The sequence below is a fragment of the Ictalurus furcatus genome, chromosome 7 (genome assembly GCF_023375685.1).
Source record: "Ictalurus furcatus strain D&B chromosome 7, Billie_1.0, whole genome shotgun sequence".
NCBI lineage: Eukaryota > Metazoa > Chordata > Actinopteri > Siluriformes > Ictaluridae > Ictalurus > Ictalurus furcatus.
Genome location: NC_071261.1, coordinates 24615327 through 24637685, shown reverse-complemented (window position 1 = coordinate 24637685; position 22359 = coordinate 24615327). Strand labels below are relative to the sequence as shown.

Here is a 22359-nt window from a genome sequence, read left to right as displayed (position 1 = left end):
TGCCAAATGAGTATTTCAGAAACTGTACTTTGGTAACTCAAATAAACATTCTTTACAACCGTGCTGAGCAGAAAAGCATCTCATAATGCACAACACATCAAACCTTTGAGGTGGATGTGCTACAACAGCAGGAGACATCGGGTTCCGCTCCTGTCAGCCATTAACCCGGAATCTGATGCTACAGTGTGCACGGGTTCACCGAAAAAACTGATCCATTTCATAGAGTCCACTTGAATTAGGTTATTAATTCGATTTGAATTACTGGATTAACCATGGCGCTAAAACTATACTTAACTAAAGCTGTTGGTATCTGAATCATTTCTGTCCATATATTTTTATATTATCAGAATTTTTGGCTCCATAAAAACAAGATCAGATGCAAAATGTTGTATATCAATCAGGGCTGGAAAGAGACAGAGAAAAAGACTAAAAACTAAAAGAAATGAAAATAATGAATGAGTGCAAAAACCACTGTGAACCCATGTGAAACAATTTAGCATGCAAACATTTTGTCCCTGTAGAATTAACAAGCGTTCCAGACTGAATCTGAAGTCCCATGCTGAAGTGTGTAATGTTCCTGCACTGTCACGGAAGACCAGCACTGAAAATGTCGTTCGGGCTGCGCATCAAAGAGCTGCAGCTACACCATAACTACAACAGACCATTTTATAAATCCAAACAGCCAGGCAGGCATTTTCCTCATCAGATGGGCTTTCATACTCCAGTGACCTCCATGTAACGTCTCCAGCATGGCTTACGATTTAAACGTGCCTGCCAGTTTGAAGGTTTATGAGCTGTGAAACTTGTGCTGTGGACTTATTGGGCAGCAACGAGCAACAGTAAGGATGAAACAAACACTTGTGATTAAATGTATGAGCAGGCACATTCCGGTTAGTGGAAAGCAGATGAAATGGGGTGATTTTGTGATCTTCTTTAATGATGTGTGTTAGACATACCCAGACATGCTGCAGCCCCGAGCATGGCGTAAAGGCCTGGCGTAATGCAACAGCCGCTGAAGATGGACCAGTCGTGGTGGTAGAATGCCAGCTGCTCCATGCCGATGCCCAGCAGTCTGCCTGCTATTGCCCCCACCGCCATGCTGGGAATAAATAGACCAGAAGGCACCTATGACAGAGAAGGGCAAAGGAAACAGAAGATGGATGGAGCCGAGATTAGGGCTGGGCGATAAGATGATATAATGTCAATATTGTGATGAATTGCAAATCCAGTTCCGAAAAAGTTGGGACAGTAGGGAAAATGCTAATAAAAACAAAGCGAAATGGTTTGTAAATGTACTTTGACTTGTATTTAAACAGAAACATATAAAGACAAGGTTTTTGATGTTTTACCTAATCAACTGCATAGTTTTTTTTAATTTAAATGTTTATTTTGAAATTGATGCATGCAACATGTTCCAAAAAAGTTGGGACAGGGGCGATTGGGGAATTGGGGTTGTACATCAATTTTCAAAAGATAAGGTAAGCATCGTCGTTAGTTTTTCGGACATTAAAACTGTTTTGTACTAGATTTTCCCGGCCTCTTTTTTGATGAATAATTTATTGTTGTAGTTGTAAAAGTATTATTGACCCCAAAAATTTTACCATATGTAAAATTTTATCATATGTACAATAATATAAACTTGATCATGTATGTCTGTGGGTCTGGGGGACAGAAACCCACTGGATGTCACTAAGCCTGAAATCTGGCAAAAATGGCAAAAGATTTTCTGCCTTCAATAAATATAAAGATATTTGCCCCAAACGATGTAGAAATAACATCTACCCTACCTTCTAACCTGGCCTATGGTGTCTGCAAAGTTTATACTGGATAGAAAAGGGGCCAGTATAACAAATGCGGCTGTAAAAAACGGTCTGAAAAATATTGCTAGCTGCAGTAATACCTTCATGCCAAACGTAACCACAGTGGTCAGCGTCTTAAAGACAATTGCTAGTGCCAGCTGCCAGATGGCCGTGTACACTCCAGGCCCAGCTGCCCGCTCAGACAGGCGGTTGCTGAAGTTAGCACCGTGACTTAAGTTACCATTCATTGCTCCACCCTTCACTTGAGAGGTGTAGTCACACAGCTGGGAAGAGTCAAGCAGACTGCAGTCATTGAACAGCTCGGAGATGAGTTGACTGCCACTCATGCGTGTGTAGTCATTTGGAAAGGCCAACAGCGCTGTAGCCAGTGCCACCAGCACCACTTCCAACACAGAGTATTGACCCAGACGCGTGTTCTTTCTCCATCTACACCAGGCCATGTTGGCACGGATGAAAAATGCCCCCCAAAGGCCACCGAAAATACCAAGCAAAACAAAAGGGAAGAGCTCCAGTAAGTGCCATGGGTTGTGGAACTCCACGTAGAAGAGGACGAGTTGGCTGTTGCCAAAGGGATTGATTGAGCGTAGGGTGAAGGCGGCCACCAGAGCGGCGAAGAATGAACGCCACATTGTCTTTAAGGGGAAGTAGTAGCTGACCTGGCCCAGGGGACAGAAATACAGAAAAGACTCAATATGACATTATAGCAGGAAACAGTTCTCAGAATATAACAATGATGTATGACACTCAGTGGACACTAATGATACATACTCATGGGATGCTGTAGTCATCTCCAGAATTATTCACACCCTTCAAGAAAATTAGCTGAAATTATAAATGTATAAAATAACCAAACTCTATAAACACCTATATGTTGCACAAGTTCATCTCAAAGGCAACCCACATAATGTAGCACCTGTACTTCATTATCATTAGCAAAAGGTAAATGCATACATGGAAAAGAACCAGATAACTACAATTAAATATGATGGTGGCTCCTTGAGACGGTGGGGCTGTTTTGTAGCTGGTGGTCTAGCAGATTTTGTAAAGACTGATGAGATTATGAATTCTACCAAGTACCAGGTAATATCAGTCCAAAACTGGCTGCTTCCGCCAGAAGGTTAAAAGATGACTGGAGATGAACCTTGCAATAAGATAATGATCCCAAACGTGGATACAAATCAGCGAAAAATTGCTGCAGAAACACAAAAATTATGTGTGTGTGGGGGGGGGTTTATTCAATTTACCCATATACAGTGGCAAGAAAAAGTATGTGAACCCAATATGTGAATTACCTGCATTTATGTATAAATTTGTCTTAAAATCTGGTTTGATCTTCATCTAAGTTACAATAATCAACAAACACAATTTGTTTTAACTAATAACACACAAATGACTGCATTGTTCTTGCACATACTGCATGTCATTCAAATATTCAAAGTATAGGATGGAAAAAGTATGTGAAAGCCTAGGATAATGACGTCAACAAAAGCTCATTAGAGTCGGAAGTTGGCAAACCTGGTGTCCAATTAATGAGACGAAATTGGAGGTGTGGGTTAGAGCTACTTTGACTTATAAAAAGCACTCAAACATTTCGATTTGCTACACACAAGAAGCATCTGCTGATGTGAACCATGCCTCGCAAAAATCAGATCTCTGAAGACTATGATCAAGTTGCATAAAGCTGGAACAAAGTTAAAGTTAAAGAGCTTGAATATGCATCTGTCCACTGTTAGACATACCATCTATAAATGGAGATGATTTTGTACTCTGGCTACTCTCCCTAGAAGTGGCCGTCCAGCCAGGATTATTCAAAGGGCACACCGCAGAATTCTCAATGAGGTAAAAAAACACAAAAAACCCTAGATTGACAGCTGAAGACTTGAAGAAATCACTGCAACTGGTTAACATCTCTGTTCATGAGTCTATATGAAAAACAAGACACAGGCATGATGTCCATGTCAGGACACCATGAATAAAGCCACTGCTTTCCAAAAAAAAAACATTTCTGCATGCCTGAAGCTTGCCAAAGGCCACCTTGACACTCCACAACACTACTTGGGAAAATGTTTTGTGGACTGATGAAACTAAGATTAAGTTGTTTGGGAAGAACATGCATCATTACGTATTTGGTTTAAAAAAAAAAAAAAAAGGGGACAACACATACCAGTGTGAAAACATCATCCAATGGTTAAGTACTGTGGAGGGAGCATCATGATTTAGGGCTGCTTTGCTGCTTTGGGGTCTGGACCACTTACCATCATTGAGGAAAAAATTTATTCCCAAGTTTATGAAGATATCCTATAGGATAATATCAGGGTGGCCGAGTGCCAGTTAAAGCTCAGTAGAAGTTGGGTGAAGCAGCAGGACTATGATCCAAAACATTGATGTAAATCCACTACAGAATGGCTTCAATATAAGAAAATCTGCCTTTTTTTTATATATAGTGGCCCATTCAGAGCCCAGACCTTAACCCCATAGAGATACCGAGAAATGACTTTAAAAAAGCTGTTTATAGCAGACATCCTAAGAATATGGCTGAGCTGAAGCACTTCTGTAAGGAAGAGTGGTCCAAACACTTGGTTGAGGTTACTGCTGCCAAAAGGAGTATTGACCAACTTTTTCCACAGCACTGTGAAGGTTTAATAGGATGTCTTCAATAAAGACATGAACGATTAGAAGTATATAAACTATAAGATTATAATTATGTTTGTGTGTTGTTAGTTTATGCACATTGTATTTGTCTACACTTCTGACTTTGATGAAGATGAGATCACAGCGTATGACCAATTCATGCAGAAAACCAACTCCAATTCCAACCAAAATCAATTCCACTGGGATTCACATACTTTTACTTTCCACTCTATTTAAGCTCAAAATGGCACATAAAGGGTACCAATAATTATGGAGTTGACTCTACATATTATTGATGTACACAGAGCGGTACACAGATTCTGTATGCATGACATGAAACAGCATTTTAACAATACATTAATACTGGAAATATTCACGGCTTTAATTCAGACCTCTTCCAGACTGAAGAGCACGCCTCCTATAGGAGCTCCAAATGCTACAGACACGCCCACAGCGGAGGCTGCTGACAAGACCTGAGACAATCCAGCAGAAACATTTCAAAACACACACACACACACAAACGTACAAATATATTAGCACTCAAACACATACAAAAAGAATGCATACAAATGATTACCTCAATTTATTATCCCAACTAATTAACCCATACACCCAACATCCTGTTTAATTAAGGCACATCCATGAAACACAGTAATTATTTTCATTTCACATTCTAGTGTAAATGGAGCTAATTTAAGCAGTAGAGCGTAGCTATCTGCCTGCTCAGTAATCCGTCCAGCTCGATTAACTTTTGCCGTGTTCTCTTACCGCCGTGTCTGGAGTAAATCTCTTTATCTTATATTACTGTTTCTTGGCTTAAGACACAAAGGGTCCTGTCTTCCTCCTCATCCGTTCCCAAATCTCTCCCAATCCACTTTCTTCTTATCTTGTTGTGCTTTACATCAATCTCCCACCCTTTCTTCCATATCTTTCAATCACTCCTCTCCATTTTCCACTCCCTCCCGCGGTCGCCCCGTGTCTCCTACCTCCCTCCTCTTGGCCTCGTTCTTGCGGTACTTGGTGAAAAGATGGCAGAGGATGTTTCCACAGCAGCAGGCCACATGCACCAGCGGGCCCTCTTTCCCCAGACTGAGCCCTGAAGACACGGCCAGCACCAGAGTGATCGTTTTTATCACTAGAGTCCACTTTCCTAAGTAGCCCCGGATTATAAACCCACTTAGGATAGTCTTTATCTGAAAGAGAGCGAGAAAGGTTTAACACCAAGCCATTTCTCTCAACGTTACTTATCAGAGAGTGACTTAACACAGGAGAGACTAATGAATAAGTGTCTTGGGAAACGCATGATCGTCAACAACCTCTAATCCATTAATCCACTCAGGATGATGTGTGAAAGGGAGGAACTAAAGTTTTCACTTTCCCTGGATCATCATTTATGTGACAGTGTCTTGCTCTTGGCAGGAACCAAGTGCTGAAAAGGCCGTTTGAGGAAATGGATCATTTTGAGATCTCAGCTAAGAAGGAGGAGAAATTCCATAAATCTTAAAAAAATGTATGACATTTGGAAGAGGACATTCGGGGCTTTTGATACAGACAGGAAAAAAACAAAACATTTTGTGTGTGTGTTTATAGTATGCAAATAATGAGAGTTTAACATCTGCAAACACTTTGCTAGATTTCTGAAATAAAAGTGGCAAAGGTTTTTTTTTCTTTTTTGTTTTTTTTAAAAACACACACGAGTTTTCTTTTCATGCTGCTAAAACAAGTCACAGCTGCTCTGCACATTGGGTGGAACACACAGACCCACAGAGCATTTTTACCATACTGACTACATTTAAATATGGCTAATCAGTCACTAATAATAATGACAAGCGTGTGTATGCACAAGTGTATCAGTGGGTGAGACGGTCAAACACACAAGCGTGTTACCTCAGGGATTCCTGAGCCACAGGCGTATGGGGCGAAGGCTCTGACGATGACCACAGCCAGGTAGGAGAAGAGCAGAGCCCAGCTCACATACATCAGATAGTTCACCACATAGGCACTCGCCCCCTAGTGCACACACATGGAACAGTGCAATCTCTTACTTTTTAGTGCGTGTATGCACAAGCACAATATTTAGGCTAATGTAATGTTGGATAAAGCACACTTATCTAAAAATAAATATATAAAGGGGGTGGGGATCACTCCTTACTTTGTATGACTTTTTTTGTTAATATATAAAAGATGATATATCCAGTGATTGGATGCTTTACTGTAAAATCAGAACAAACGCATAATAAATCAGAATCGAATTGAAATCAGTGAGTGCTTTAGCTTGTATCCGTTCTGTACTGTAAGCTCTAGGGCAGACATTTCAGACAAGCAAGTAAAATGTACTTTCACATATTCAGTTGCAGTCATTTCCTGTTGTGGTTTTGAACTCTACGCCACTAGAGGGAGTGACGACCACCACACATCGGAAACCAGACTCACTTCTCAGTGAAAAACCTGTATGTGTGCTTTTAAACTAGATTTTAGGCAAGCTTTTTATTCATTTATTTATTTATTTTATTAACCGTGTGTGTGCACCTGTGTGTAATAATGTAGCTTGTCGGTCTGCCTGTATTTGTGTGTGTACTAGTTAATCAGCACCCACCTCATTGACTCCCACCGTGAGCTCGGCCCAGCTCTTCCAGTTTGGACATTTTTCTCTCTCCTGGAAGGTGGTCTCTTTGGAGTCCCAACAGCAGTGCTCGTGGTTGAACCAGAAGCCGTTCATACATATACCCTCTTTCAGGTCTGTTAGCCAGTGAGTTGCGATGTCTATGCCTCCAGCTAATGCTCCTACAGAGAGAGAGAGAGAGAGAGAGTAGAGAGAGAGAGAGAGAGAGAGAGAGAGCAAAGGAAGAATTAATACCCAATCAGAGAAGTATCACAATAATCAAATAGGAGTTGGCCACATAGCTACAATTTAAAATTTTCAAAATATCAGATGGTAACATAATACATCACTGTATGCCTTTTTAAAAAAAATACATTCCTATAACCAGTTATGGAAATTCCAGCTCTTTTCAGTGAGTCGGATCATTTGGCTCACTTCACCAATAAGAGCAGACTCTTTCATCTCTCAAATGGTTGATTGGCTATTTTTTTCACCTCTTGAAGTGGACAACATTTGGGATATTTTGACCAGAGGTCAAAATATTCTTTCAAAAATATTTCTTTGTATAACTCTGGTGGCAGTTATTTCCTAAAATCTTCCTCTATATTCCAAATAACAGAATAACCTTACTATGTCTTGCATTTCATAAAGTTCATTTAAATAACTGACAAATCTGCAAGGTAAGTGAATGTTTGAGAATCCCTGCGCAAATGTTATTGTGTCTGAGCTTCATTAAGAAAATTCATTCGATACTGGCTTCATTGACCAAAAAAGTGAACGACTGTGAATCGCTTGTGAACGACTCACTCATCGCTACTAATAATGGCCCCTATAGTAACTTAAATCGACACTAAATCAAACAACTAGCACCTCTACCCCAAACTTAATCAGTCTGTACAGGATTTTGCCGAGTCTTTTTTTTTGTTGCGGCCAAAAATGCTTGATTTTGCTGCGGCTTTTAAAAAAAAGATAAAATTGCAGAAAACTACTTGAATTGGCGAAAGGGCAATTGCATGAAATTGTTTTGCACTGTATTTAGAAAATGAGGTCTTTTAGCTGTACTCATGTTTTTGATGCATGTGAATCAAGAGGGCTTTGACCAAATATGTATTATAATGATGTTACATGACACATCTTGGCCCAAATCTGATGAAAATCTGCTGTAATTTATTTATATTGCAGCGTTTCCTTGATTTTGCATTCATTTCAAGAATCACAAAATCCTGGAGGGACATTTTCTATTTCAGTAATTATCTATTTCATGTAAACTGCAATGACATAAACCAAAGAGCAGATACGCAATAAAAAAAACAAAACAAAAGAAACTGCACTACAAACCAATCTAGCATCAGTGCAAAACAGCATACGTTACTAAAATCCTACTAAAATCTCAATTTTAACCAGTCCTGGTCTTCTTGTGGTAATGTGGATGTTATACCCACTTTGTTTTTCTGCATGGCAGCTGAACATGGCATTTAATTTATGCTTGACAGACTCACTATAAGCGTGTATTTATAGTGACTGCCATCATGAGTAGTCATATTGTGAAAATGATGTAATCAGTAGAAATTCATTAATCTGATACGGAGTATTGTTCTCATTGCCGATACTGGCCTCAAGTTAGAAAGTGGCGAGCCACAAAGAGGATGTCGGCACTGGATGATAATCAGTTATTGGTCAAAACCACCAAATGCTGATATTCACAAACATACTAAAAATGAAGAAAATGGAGTTGGTTTACATCTCTACTACTGGCTGTTTTGTAAAGTATTGTCAAACGGTATTTGAAACTCTCTGCTGGCTGAGAAATGTCCATTAGATCTGTTTTTCTGTGTATAGTACACTTGCTCTTATCTCCAAGCAATGTCTCTACCGATGTCTCTACCAATCAACAGCATTTAGATTATTTTCTACTCTTTTGTATTTGATTGACATCTGAATATTTTCAGTACTTCTGTAGGACTGAGTGGACTGAAGCAACTGTGTAGAGTGAAATAATGAAACAGAGGATTTTAGTATACATCCATCCATCTTCTATACTGCTTATCCTTCCTTCAGGGTCACGGGGAAACCTGGAGCCTATCCCAGGGAACATCGGGCACAAGGCGGGGTTTCAGTATACAAGCAATTTCAATTTAACATCTAAAAAGACATTTTCTATATTGAACAACCAACTAACCACTAGAAAGTGGTGATGTAATATAGGTAAAAAGAAGTGGGAAAAAGTAAGCAGGAAGAAATGTGTGTGTGTGTGCCTACCTTGAACCCATTCTGCGTGGTTCAAGGTCCCTTTCCAGAACCTTCAAACTAACTGTCCCTCAGTGATGGAATGAACTTCCAACCTCCATCCGAACTGCAGAATCTGTCACTATTTTCGAAAAATAACTAAAGACCCACCTCTTCCATGAACACTTAACTAACCCCTAACCTGCCAACCCCTGCATTATTTGTTTAAAAAATAAAAATAAAAAATAAAAAACCCCACACTGTCTCTTACAGCTCTACTCTGCGCACTTTGCTTCTCTAGAACATAATTAAAAATCTTGCACGGTAGCACTACTTGTATTGTTCTCCACTTGATATATCGCTTTGCTTGTATTTCCTCATTTGCAAGTCACTTTGGATAAAAACGTCTGTTAAATGAACGTGTGTGTGCGTGCGTGCGTGTGGGGTAAGGCATCACTAACCAGACATGAGGCCGATGAGGAGCATGAGGAGCCAGCCTGAGAAAGCATCACTCACACTCAAGAGAAGATCCAGTACAGACTGCCTCTTCTTCTTGCTGATCTGAGAGAGACACAGAGTGTTTGTTAATGACCACATGAATACCGTGTACCTCTGGCACAGGTTGTGTCCTGCAGTCTTACCTCTCTGTGACGGTCTCGGTCCTTGGATTTCTCCCTCACCCAGTCGATGGTGTTGAAATCATCGTACGTTCCCAACCCGTGCAACCCATCGTCTAACAGATCCAGCAGCTTAGCAGTGCCATTCTGTCCTCGGCCTCCTGTACTGTAGCCTGAATGGGACCAAAATAAAAAGCAGCAGCGCATTTTGATTAATAGAAAATGCCATATTAATGAAAATGTGACCGCAGCGCAAAAACACACATCTGTTCCTGAAGAGGAACAACTGCTCAATTTCCAACAGACTCAATCAAGGAACTAGGCATGTACAAATCACCACAAATATACTCAGCAAAAAAAAAAAGAAACAACCTCTCACATGCAAGTGCTTTTACTTACAGCAAATTTCAACATGTATAAATATTTGTATGAACATAAAAAAGATTCAACAATGAATGAATGAATGAATGAATGAATGTATGCCTTTTATTGTCACTATACACGTGTACAATGAAATTAAGAGCCATTCCTTTTTGTTCCGTGCCAACATGTACAAAAAATTAAACAAGATAAAATAAAATAAAATAAAATAAATAAATACAACACGAAATAAGTAAATAATAAATAAATAAATAAATAAATAAATAGTGCTGCGGGGGGGGGGGGGGGGTGGTTTGGGTACTATAAAATGCACAGTTCTGAGACACTATATACCTGTAATGTGAAATCAACTGAGACATCAACTGAACAAGTTTCACAGACATTTGACGAACAGAAATGGTATAACGAGTCCTTGTACAAAGGGGGGACGGGGTCAATATTAAAAGGAACAGTGAGTATCTGGTGTGGTCTCCAGCTGCTTTAAGTACTACAGTGCATCTCATCCTCATGGACTGCACCAGATTTGTCAGTTCTTGCTGTGAGATGTTACTCCACTCTTCCACCAAGGCATTTACAAGTTCTCCATCACCTATGAGGGGGACACACGATTATATGTAATTTTCCACTGCAAGGACGATCAGCTGTCCTCCCTGTCTCCCTGTAGCACTGTCTTAGGCGTCTTACATTACAGACGTTGCAGTTTATTGCTCTGGACACATCTGCAGTCCTCATGCCTCCCTGCAGCAGGTCTATGGCATGTACACGCAGGTGAGCAGGAACCTTAGACATCTTTCTTCTGGTGTTTTTCAGAGTCAGTAGAAAAGTCTCTTTAGTGTCCTAACTTATTGTAACTGTGACCTTAATCGCCTACCGCCAGTAAACTATTCGTGTCTTAAGGACTGTTCCACAGGTGGATGAGCAATAATTGTTTATGGTTCATTGAACAAGCATGAAAAACATTGTTTAAACCTTTTCCAACAAAGATCTGTAAAGCTTATTTGGATCTGACAAAATTATCATTAAAATACAGTCTCCTGAAAAAAGGGATGTTTCTTTTTTTGCTGAGTATATGTTATCGACCATATGAGACAGTCCAAATCAATGTTGTGCCAACAGGCACAGTGTATGAAAAGAGGAATTCCAACATTCATTAAACCCATAGTTAGATGGCTAACAATGACACCACAAGAAATGACAAAGCGACAAGAAGTCAAGAGATGAAAATCATGTGAACTTTCTTTATAACTGAACAAAAAAAGATGCCAACATTAACATTAGGAATGAAGATCAGCTTGAACATGCTGTTATCTAAAACCATGGCTTGAAAACTGACCAGGGTGCCAAGGTTACAATCTTATTCGTCACCATGTTAATACCCTAAATCAAATAAGGAACATGTGACCTTGCACATGTAAAACGAAGGTACACACAAGCTTATTATCGAAAGGCTTTAAGATGTAACAAACAAGTAGAGCAGGCTCTGTAATTCACAGGATTAGTGACATTAAGGGTGTGAAAGTAATGTGTTAAAGAACATTGGATTAAAATATTCATCGTGATAATCAACTGCACCTCACGTATTTATATAAATCTTCAATACAGATTCATTCAGTCTGCTATTATTTTTTTTTTTAGAGCATTTCATACAGACAAATTTTATAAATGAAAATGTATAAAATATCATTTACGTTATTGTTTTTGTTTCTCTAATAAACTGATTGATATGGCAGTTTCTTAACAACATAGCACGGATAGAGAAGCCTACATGCCTATATGTTTAACTTTATTAAGAAGGCCATATTTATAAGATTATGCACACTGTAAACACACCCTAAAAAAAAAAAAAAAATTTGTATAAAACTTTGCATATTGGTTCCTGACTGGCTCTTATATTTTATGATGCAATAATAATAATATTATTATTATTATTATTATTATTATTATTATTATTATTAATAATAATAGCCTGTGTTCAGTACTACATCGGATTTGCCCATAATATTTTATCAGAATATTATACCTGTTAATTAAAAGAATGCAGCAATAACAATTTTCATACTTGGGCTAACCTGCACAGACAAATTAATTCCACCTCAAATAGTTTAATTAGTAAAAACATGACTTTTTATACAAAACAATACCGTAATGTATGTTAATGTTTAATATATGAAACAAATATATAGCTAATATCGAGCGAAAATCTGTTCCGGAAATATCTACAAAATGGGAACTGAAGGTGTTGACAGTATATCGTATACTATTTAACAGCAAAGAGCTTAAGCCCCAGTGCTTGCTGTGTGAACTGAAGCACTAAATACACATCAGTGTCAAACATTATCAGACTTTTGTTTTAACGTCATATTTAACTCATGAGTAGGGCCTGACACAATGACTCATCACACTGTAATTAGACACTACTGTACTTCTAGAAGTTCCAGCTCTGCGCATATGCCCTCTGAGGAAGGTGAAGCCTAATACCATATCTTTTTAAAACAGCTTCCTTGAAATGACTAGGTGATTATTCATATTGGATTCTACTTTAATTCTGGCATCATTATAATGATATATTAACCTCAACACTCAACATCCTCAGGTGTCAGCGAGTTTATAACGCTAGACATGCGTAAACATTAGCGAGCAGTCGGGCTGCACAAGACAATCATTCAGATTGCAATCTTGATACATTTCTCAATATAATTTGATTCAAGGACAGCATTTGCATTCAGGCAACCACTGCCTAAAACAGAGCAGCACTGTTGCTCTTCCTTCACTATAACCATTGACCGTAGATGTTGTATCACGCGACCACATGAACACAACTAAAGGCTACACATTAAGCCAGATAAATTTGAAAACGCATCTTTTTCCCCCTCTACGTTTCAGTCTTCCGTCCACACTGAGCCAGCATTTTTGTCCAGCGAAAACGAGTATGTTCACAAACAATGATGTATTTTTAGTCACATGACCCAACTCAAAACAAACAAGATGGTGGACGATGTTGCACTGGAGTTGTTGTGCCTGCTCTCCAGTCTGATAGCTTTGTTAAAGATTAATCACACTTTGCACAACCTTCAGTTGCATTTTTAAATAAATGCCTGATGGACATGATGCAGGCCAATGCTTATGTTTTTACGCGTGCACAGTATAGGGGTGTAAGCATTGTCAGACGCTGCAGTGTGGACGAGCAATTTTTGGAAAACATTTGAAAATGCCAGTGTAGACAGAGAGCATAATAAAAATGAAAAAATGCAATCCGGATTAATGTAGACGGAACCTAAAGCAGAGCAGGTCTACACAACAAAAAGGAGAGAAACAAGTTTTGTGACCTTTTTTTTTTTCCAAAAATCCCAAATGCCTGGCTGTAGTAAGAAGGAATGCATTTGAACAAATGTTTAATATTATGTACTGAACATTAAATTGCCAATTACTAAACAACTAATGACTAAATGTATGAAATGAATGAATGGGGTGAATTGTGGCTGCATGACTCAAGGACAATTTCCACACCCATGAATGTCACTGTCACATTCCTCGTTTCTATTTAAACTTGGGAGGACACACTGAACATGATTCCAGTTTTATACTAATTAGTAGTTACTTCATAAGCCATCATTCTCAAACATTTGCTAGGAGAACGTAGATGGCACATTCTACTACAGTAATGCACAAATATAATAGATATACATACTGGCTTACAAAATTGGTTAAAGAAATGGAAGTGAGAATTGTGATTTCAGTTCTGAGCCCAAAACTCATGAGTCTGATTTCACTGAGAATCTTGCAACCCTACCAGGTGACCATTCTTAGATAAGCATGCCATATCAGAGCCACAACTTCAGAGACAAGAGTTCTCAATTTTATGGTCTGCAGTATAATCCAGTAAAAATTCAGACCAGTCCTATGTCACCAGTCATCTGATGTCTTCCAGAATATCTATTCTAAAAACTTCAGTTCCTGCGATTAGTTCCTTTTCAGCACCTTTGAAACATCAAAGAGAGTCTTGTAACTGTGAGCTTGTACATTTTAGTACAACATTAAAATCCATTTTGAAGCATTTTAACACACTGACGAGTAAACTGTATACACCGATCAGCCATAACATTAAAAGGACTTGCCTAATATTGTGTAGGTCCCCCGTGTGCCGCCAACACAGCTCTGACCTGTCAAGGCGTGGACTCCACAAGACTTCTGAAGGTGTGCTGTGGCACCAATGCATTAGCAGCAGATCCCCATATGCGTGTTCTGACTCTTTTCTCTCATAGCCAGCATGAACTGTTTCAGCAATCTGTGCTGCAGTAGCTCTTCTGTGGGATCGGACCAGACGGGCTAGCCTTCACTCCCCATACGCATCAGTGAGCCTTAGGCGCCCATGACCCTGTCGCCGGTTCACCGGTTGTCCTTTCTTGCACCACTTTTGGTAGGTACTAACCACTGCATACTGGGAACACCCCACAAAACCTGCCGCTTTAGAGATATTCTGACCCAGTCGTCTAGAAAATCACTATTTGGGCCTAATTAAAGTCTCTCAGATCCTTATGCTTGCGCATTTTTCCTGCTGCCATCAAATCAAATTCAAGAACTGATTGTACACCTGCTGCCTAATATACCCCACCCCTTGAAAGAAGCCATTGTAATGAGATAACCTGTTTATATTATGGCTACTATTATAACATATCAGAATACCTACAAACCACATCCACAAGTAAGTACAGTAGTAAGTACAGTAGCGGTCACTACACAACCAATGGTGGCTTGGCGGTTAAGGCTCTGGGTTACTGATCGGAAGGTCGGGGGTTCAACCCCCAGTTCTGGGGTTCAAGCTACCAAGTTTCCACTGTTGACCAAGGCTCTTATCCCTCTCTGCTGCAGGGGCGCTGTATCATGGCTGACCCTGCGCTCTGAACCCAGCTTCCTGACATGCTGGGGTATGTGAAGAATTTCTGTAAATGTGCTGTAATGTATATGTGATTAATAAAGACTCATTATCATTAACCACAAGAGACCATTCACTATAAACAGATATCAGATTATAATTGATTCAACATTGGACAATTGTTTCAATTTCCCTCCTTCTCCTTACTACATACCACTAGCTTTATAAATCTTTAACTTAAAAATAAAAATAAAAAAACTCAGTACTAACCATTTATTACGATATAGCTTCACTGGCCTTTTGCTAACAAAATCTCAGCTAAACTCTAAAGTGACGATCCTATGAGTTATTAAAATATTTATGTTCAAGGGCACTACTGGAAGGACTTACATTTGGACATTTTGTTTACACATTGTAAGAACACAGTTCTTATTTTTTACCCTTAAGAATGACACAGTACTATGAGAACAACGCAGATTTTAATCGAGCCTTTATTTTGAATTACACTTAAGAAGTGTGCAGTTAAAACAAAGCAAAGACATCTATACAGGTCAGAGGTGGCCAAAGAATAACCGGTTGTCCACAAAACATATACTGTAGCAGACAGTTGAGTTGTGTTGACAAGTGTGTCAGCAAACATCACACAGTTCAGTTACAATATGATCTTGTCTGAGTGTGTGATCTCATCAGTAATATGAGATCTGAGGAGAAGGAAAGAAATATTAAATACAGAGCTTGGAAATGCGCATTCACTATGAATGTGCTGACTCTCAGTCATTTGTCCTCCAGGGCTATGCTCTTGTGCAATTCTAATTCCTCTTTCCTGGAAATACCCAAACACACACAACCCGGGGAGCATGGGAAACAGCTCGGAGTGGTTAATAACTTTCCTTATGAGACTACTACATCAGAAATCATAGTGACCTTTGACTTTGCCTGACCTGTGATGATGACCAGATCAATCCACAGGGAAGAGGAATTGTGGGAGAGAAAAATATTTATGTGACTCCCTGCATGATCTGTTCTTTCTGCTATGTTGCAACCAGAATAAAGTTCTGACTAATTGTTTTTCCTGGAACGAATGAAAACGCAAGTTCCTGATCTCTGCAGTGGGTGCAGTGTCTTTAACCTCCTCAGTATTGTCTTTCTCCTTATCAAGTTATGAGTTATCTATATCTTATCGAGTTACATCTATATTAGGCAATATATTAATGTCAAATTGCATTAAAGATACAGCGCACATACTATTTTGTTTTCAATTTGATTAATGAGTTAGTAGAGCAAAGCTGACACCCTGACAATCCTGTTCTAGTAATTCAAAGTCAGTGTCAGGGGCGTCTGGTTAAAACTGGTGGGAAATTTGTACCCATATAGCAGCTCATATACTGTATGACAAACATCATCAAACCCCAAACTTAGGCATGAAAAAAGTCTGGCTGCACGGTGACTGTCAGGAGAGTCAGGATAGCAGCCAATCAGGAGAGACAGAGTAAGAGCGACAGGGTGAGAATAAACAAACCAGGGCTGAGAGAGTGAAAGAGATATTCTACTATAGGGGAGCTTATAAGCGAAGCTGGTGAATGAGAGATGATAGCTGATTAATCCTTGTCCTGGAAAAGACATCATTACCCAACTGTTTTAGCTAGTGAACTCATGATGTCCAGTAGTGACTAATAGAAGTTGTTTTTTGGGGGGTTTTTTCAAAAGAAAGAGAGCAGGGAGGATGGGGGGGAGAATAGGTGGTGTTGCAGCGAGGGGAAAATATGAGTCATCCAGGATGTCTACTTACATTTGTTGCTGTGTGAGAACATAATATACACACATGAAGCGACTAGAGTTAATAGTTTCTATGCTAGTTCTAGGACTAGTGGACACAATCAAATACACCAGCACGCTGTGAGATTATGGTAGCAAATGAGAGATTTTTGTCCTTCACCTCACTGAGGAACTGTGATAGGCACATTGATGTGTATAATAAAGTTATTTTATTCTGCAAAACCAGTATTACTGACGAAACAGCATCAGATAATTATATCCTCAGTGTTTTGGCCTCAGTTTTTAGTGCTATATCTCAACCATTACGAAGTAGTATTGTGCCCGCAGCGTTCGATGCATTCATAAACCCTGATCCCCTATATCAACAAACAAAAGGTGCATGAAGTAGCACCCAATCACTGGTTTTCATTTGGGCCTTTGACTGCAATCAAAGTGACATCACAAAATATCATTTTGTGATGTGCATTTGTTAATAATAAAAGCTGCTGGCTGCTGGCCTGAGAGCAGAGGCCACATAATTTGGAAATTTTACCAAACAGATCAATCTCTGTTACAGAAACAAATTCATTTCTTTGCATGCTTCTCAGTTGCACAATCAAAATAGAGTCCTGTTTTCATTAACTATTAAAGTCATCTTTTTGTACCATATACACTCTCTGCCTACTTGAAAACACCTGAGCACCTGCTCATTCAAGTAATTCTCCAATCCAGCAATCATGTGACAGCAGCACAATGCATAAATATCACGCAGACAACGTTCACATCAACAACCTTCCTAACAATTATCACTGGTAGGATAGCCTATCACCCCTACACCACATACTCATATTGTCCTTTCCTCTTCTTCTGCTTTTGTAGCCATCAGATCTTACCACAAAACACTGTGATCTAATCTCACTGCAGGATGTACAGACATGTTACAAACTCAACACCTTTACATTACAATGAAATAGCAGAACCACAAATCATAAAAAAAAAAAACCTTTTCACAATACTCTCACTTACTTTCTCCTTCTTTATCTAGTCATTGAAAGAAAAAATGTAGCTGAGAATTTCCCCTGCCTGGGCAAGGACGAGGTCACGTTGCTCTGAGCTCAACCGGGACATTCAGATTTAATGTTTCTTAAGGCACGCACACACACACACACACACACACACACACACACACACACACACACACACACACACACACTGGTGTACAGGTTCTCATTTGAATACTGTACTGACTTAATGAGGAGCAGGAACTGAGTGTCAGTGACAGAAGGAAGAGAAATGAGGAAGAAAAACCGTGCCTATCCTCATGCAGGCGGGGAAACTAACGTTTCAATCTTTAATGAGTGAATTTGCCTTGTCATCTAATGAAATGTGTTTGACGTCATCGAAATGTCACCAGTATCTAAGAAGCAGGAACTTGGAGAGAGAACATGGTGTCTGCACTGGATATATGCCTTGTGTTATGGAACAGTGCAATTAGATAACCATGAAATACAAGCACAATCATTAAAAGCCTGATAAGTTTACAGTCTTAATAGGATACGGTGACAAAATAACACCAACCTGAGAGAATAACAATCTCCGAGTCCAAATCTCATCGTTTTGACGTTTCCATGTGTAGATACTCTTCATGTGACTAATTGTAATTACAAACGGGTTTTGCTCGGTTTTTAAACATGCACCATTATTAGGTGCTAATTAACTAGACTGGTCTATTGTGCCAATTTACCAAAAATAGTAAATGTACACAATACAACAGTTAGAGATGTAGAACAGTGTTTAAGGACTAATCAGAGAGTACTAACTTTAGAAAAAAAAATGTAAAAATATGAAATATGAAAACCACACTTCTGTCCACTACAGAATAAAGGCTAGTAACAGGTCATAAACACAATCATCTCAAACTTGCAATTTAAAACTTGCATCTTTTAGGTTGGGAACTGGTATTTACAATAATTCTGTAGAACAGGGTTTAAAAAAATTGACTAGTTGAAATAGGAGAATTCCCCGAAAATTATATTTGTTTGATATTCAAGCAGGATATCCGAACTGTTAAAATCATTACACTATGTGCATGGTAAAATACAAACTAGAACATCCTACAGCAAAGTGAGTAAATGTCATTTATTTATTTTATCCGATTTTATTCGATCCATGCCCTTTTTTTCGCCTCGTGCTTTCCGTACCCTGCCGAGATTTTATCTGGTGTGCTCGAGAATTTTTGCAATGTGAAATACAAGATATGTTGTGTGTATGTGCAGCATAAAAGCAGAGGAATGGAGCAAAGAAAAAGAAAGTCTGCTTTCTGTTCAATTCAAATCTTCCCAATTTCCAGTTTTCCAGTAAATTATCATGCACTGTTCCTGTCAGTGCTCCAATAGCGGTCACCAGAGATTAAGCAAAGAATATTTTTCTCCATTTATATTCAGACTATAGCAAAGACCACAAGAACCTTCAATAAAGGTTCTAGATGAAGTACAACACAGATCCGGTGCTGCAGGCATACCTTGACCATAGTACTGCTCATCGTAAGGCAGATCTTCCAGGAGATCCTGAGCACTGGCACTGACGTCAACCAGGTCATCATCACTGCTTTCATTGCCGTATTTGTCATTACAAAAGCCATTGTTCTCCATCTTCTCTCCTTACAAGGCACAAACAAGCAAACGGGATTATGAGAAGTAATCACAGATACACGGTGTAAACTAGAGGAGCCTGACTCCTGCTTCTGGATGTCCAGAGTGTGGGAATGTTTGTTGATTCCCAGTTATAAATGACCATAAAAAATGTGATGTGCTCAATCTACAAACTATGAACCTGGGAAACAAAACATGAGGCTAACAGGCACAAGAAGCAGGAAACATGTTATATACATTCATATGCATGTACAAAATCAGCGACATATCTGAGGCAGGAGTTTAGATTATATACTAAGGTTGTGAAACATTGAAAAAAATAATGGTTTTCTTCCACCTTATTACAAACACACTCCGACAAAACACACTTTTTCCAACCCCATAGACACTCTTAACCCAAATGATTCACGCACCACGAGCCGACTTAATGAAAAAAATATTGTTCATTAAAGGAAAACTCCACCCTGAAACACACTAAATGTCTTTATATTGGAATATGTGTGACGTGTTTAGTGAGCGTGGTGTGAATTTGTTGGTTAACGCTGTATTTTCATTCTTCCTGCGAGTTTGCAGTTGTTCTCTGCTGCTCTGATACAACAGGGAGACTTTATTCAGTGGAGTAACAATGGTGTGCATGACAGTGTAACAGTCAGGTTTCACTGTTAGCTCCTAAAAAACAAAAGAACAAGAGCTTCTTTTCTAACTTCACCATTTTCCAGAGATGTACATTTACATTGACATTTACATGTACGGTATTTGGCAGACGCCCTTATCCAGAGCGACTTACAGAAGTGCTTTGAAGTCTCTATCGATAAATACATCCCGATACTGGTTCACTAGGTCACAGCTATACGCAAGCGACGTGGCTCAGCTAGTTAGTGACCTACAGTATGAGATGACGAGCATGATGACGTTGATGGTGGTACTGGTATGAAAGTTGAAGTTTTGGAAGCTGATCTGTTTGAGCACAGGGTGTACAGATGAGGAGCGGGACGGACTAAAGGACTAAAGCGCTGCTGCATCACTCTCACACAGCTGGCACTCCCACTGTAGGAATCTGAAGAGACCAACTTGCCAATGAAATCAGTTTAAACTAAACCAGACAACTCAGAAGATCATGTGTTAATTATAACAACAACAACAACAACAACAAATAAATATGCGTCATTCAGAGTGGATTTATTTCCCACCCTTTAAATAACAGCTGTGTGGACTGAACTAAGAGCTCCAAACTGAAAGAGAGGTCAGCTGTACTGTAGTACAGGGAAGATTATTACACAGTTGAATGGCATGAGGATGAAGTTACATTTAAACGGCACTGAAAAAAAGAATTTTTTTTTTTTTTTTTTTAAGTTTTAGAGTTAAGTTGGAGTTTCTAACAGAAGCTTTTCTGTACATACCTTCTGCAGGTTTTAGAGGCGTCACAGGATCACTAATGCTTCAGCTTCCATTGAGACACAACTTCTCTTGTGATACGGATTTGTGATAGTGTGTGTGTGTGTGGGTGTGTGTGTGTGTGAGAGAGAGAGTGAGAGAGAGAGAGAGAGAGAGAGAGAGAGAGAGAGCGCCGCCACTAATCCTCTTCCCTGTTGCCAGTTCCTCTAATGAACTGAAGAGTTATCATGCAACTGTCTCATTTTCACATCGACTGGTTCTTTCACAAAAGCAAGTAAAGTAATGTAGTTCCTCTGCAGGTAAATCCTCCAACTGACTAACTAACTTGTAGCGCACAAAAACTTCCTCCCTGATGACAGCAGCCTGGCCGCGTCCAAACCGCCTACTGTCAGGAATGTAGTGCACTACATACAGCATAGACGCCATCATCTTAAACCCTAAGTAGTGCTCTTATATAGAAGAAAAAAAAGGAGGCATTTGGGTTTCAGCTGTTCTTCCGTCCAAAACTGCATACTACCGTACTAAAGAGTGTACTATATTACCAGAATTGAGCGCCCTATTATGAAGATTGGGACGCGTCCTGTATTAAATGGCTGATTTGTTTTGTTTGGTCGATGCTGCCACCCTCTGTATCTGTGTCTTTTAAGCTCACGCTAATATATATCTACACACTGGACAGACATGAACTGTATAGCTTTTTGAATTAAGTTTTGGTCAAATCACAACTGTACAGCAAGTTAGGTTTCAGTTTATTGCTCGAATGTAAACAGTAGTGAAGAAAATGAAGTCAAATACAATGTATTTCAGCCTCCTGTAACTTCATTTTTTGTTACATTTAAAGTAACTTTATTCCTTTTTTTCCCAATAAAACATAGTGCAGTTGTTTTACAAACAATAATAATAACCCTCACAGAAATTTTAATGGTTTCCACTACAAATACCATTACAGACCATCAGCTAAATGTTAAAACCATTAGCATTATTGGTGCTTAATGGTCTTCACTAGACATAACATGCGACCAACAGAAATAAATAAATTACCAATAAAGACCCACAGGGACGATTACACTTTCCATTAAAACCAATATAATGGCCATTATAATCATTATAACCATTTTAAAAATCCCTGAGGGTTTCTACTGGGGTTTTTTTCCAGCAGGGATAAGCCAGGAGTTATACCACTCAGCTATCTTCTCTGAGGATGATATAAATTTGGCAGTGAATCTTATTAAAGTTTTAACAATACTCGTCCATCGTTATACATTATGTACCAATGACAGTACTTGTGCCCATATTATTATTACAAGTTATTACTTACTTTTATAGAGTGCCGCTGCAGAAATCTTTCTCAGGTCTTTTTTCTTGAAGTAAAAGTCTCTTGTCATGTGACCAGTTAAACTACTAACAT

The 22359-nt window shown here is 39.1% G+C and overlaps 1 protein-coding gene across 1 annotated transcript in view; it reads right to left on the bottom strand.

Moving 5' to 3' along the window:
* clcn5b (chloride channel, voltage-sensitive 5b) overlaps window positions 1-21554 on the bottom strand; it is a 29625-nt gene extending 8071 nt beyond the window's left edge. Inside the window, exons 1-10 of the mRNA XM_053629402.1 lie at window positions 20957-21554; window positions 19427-19564; window positions 9921-10069; window positions 9741-9840; window positions 7048-7235; window positions 6339-6461; window positions 5438-5644; window positions 4844-4924; window positions 1901-2476; window positions 957-1125 (exon numbers count right to left, since the gene is read on the bottom strand). Of these exons, the coding sequence (XP_053485377.1) occupies window positions 957-1125; window positions 1901-2476; window positions 4844-4924; window positions 5438-5644; window positions 6339-6461; window positions 7048-7235; window positions 9741-9840; window positions 9921-10069; window positions 19427-19556 (1723 nt within the window). The 5' untranslated portion in view covers window positions 19557-19564; window positions 20957-21554. The remainder of the gene's footprint in view (window positions 1-956; window positions 1126-1900; window positions 2477-4843; window positions 4925-5437; window positions 5645-6338; window positions 6462-7047; window positions 7236-9740; window positions 9841-9920; window positions 10070-19426; window positions 19565-20956) is intronic.
* Window positions 21555-22359: the final 805 nt, after the last annotated feature.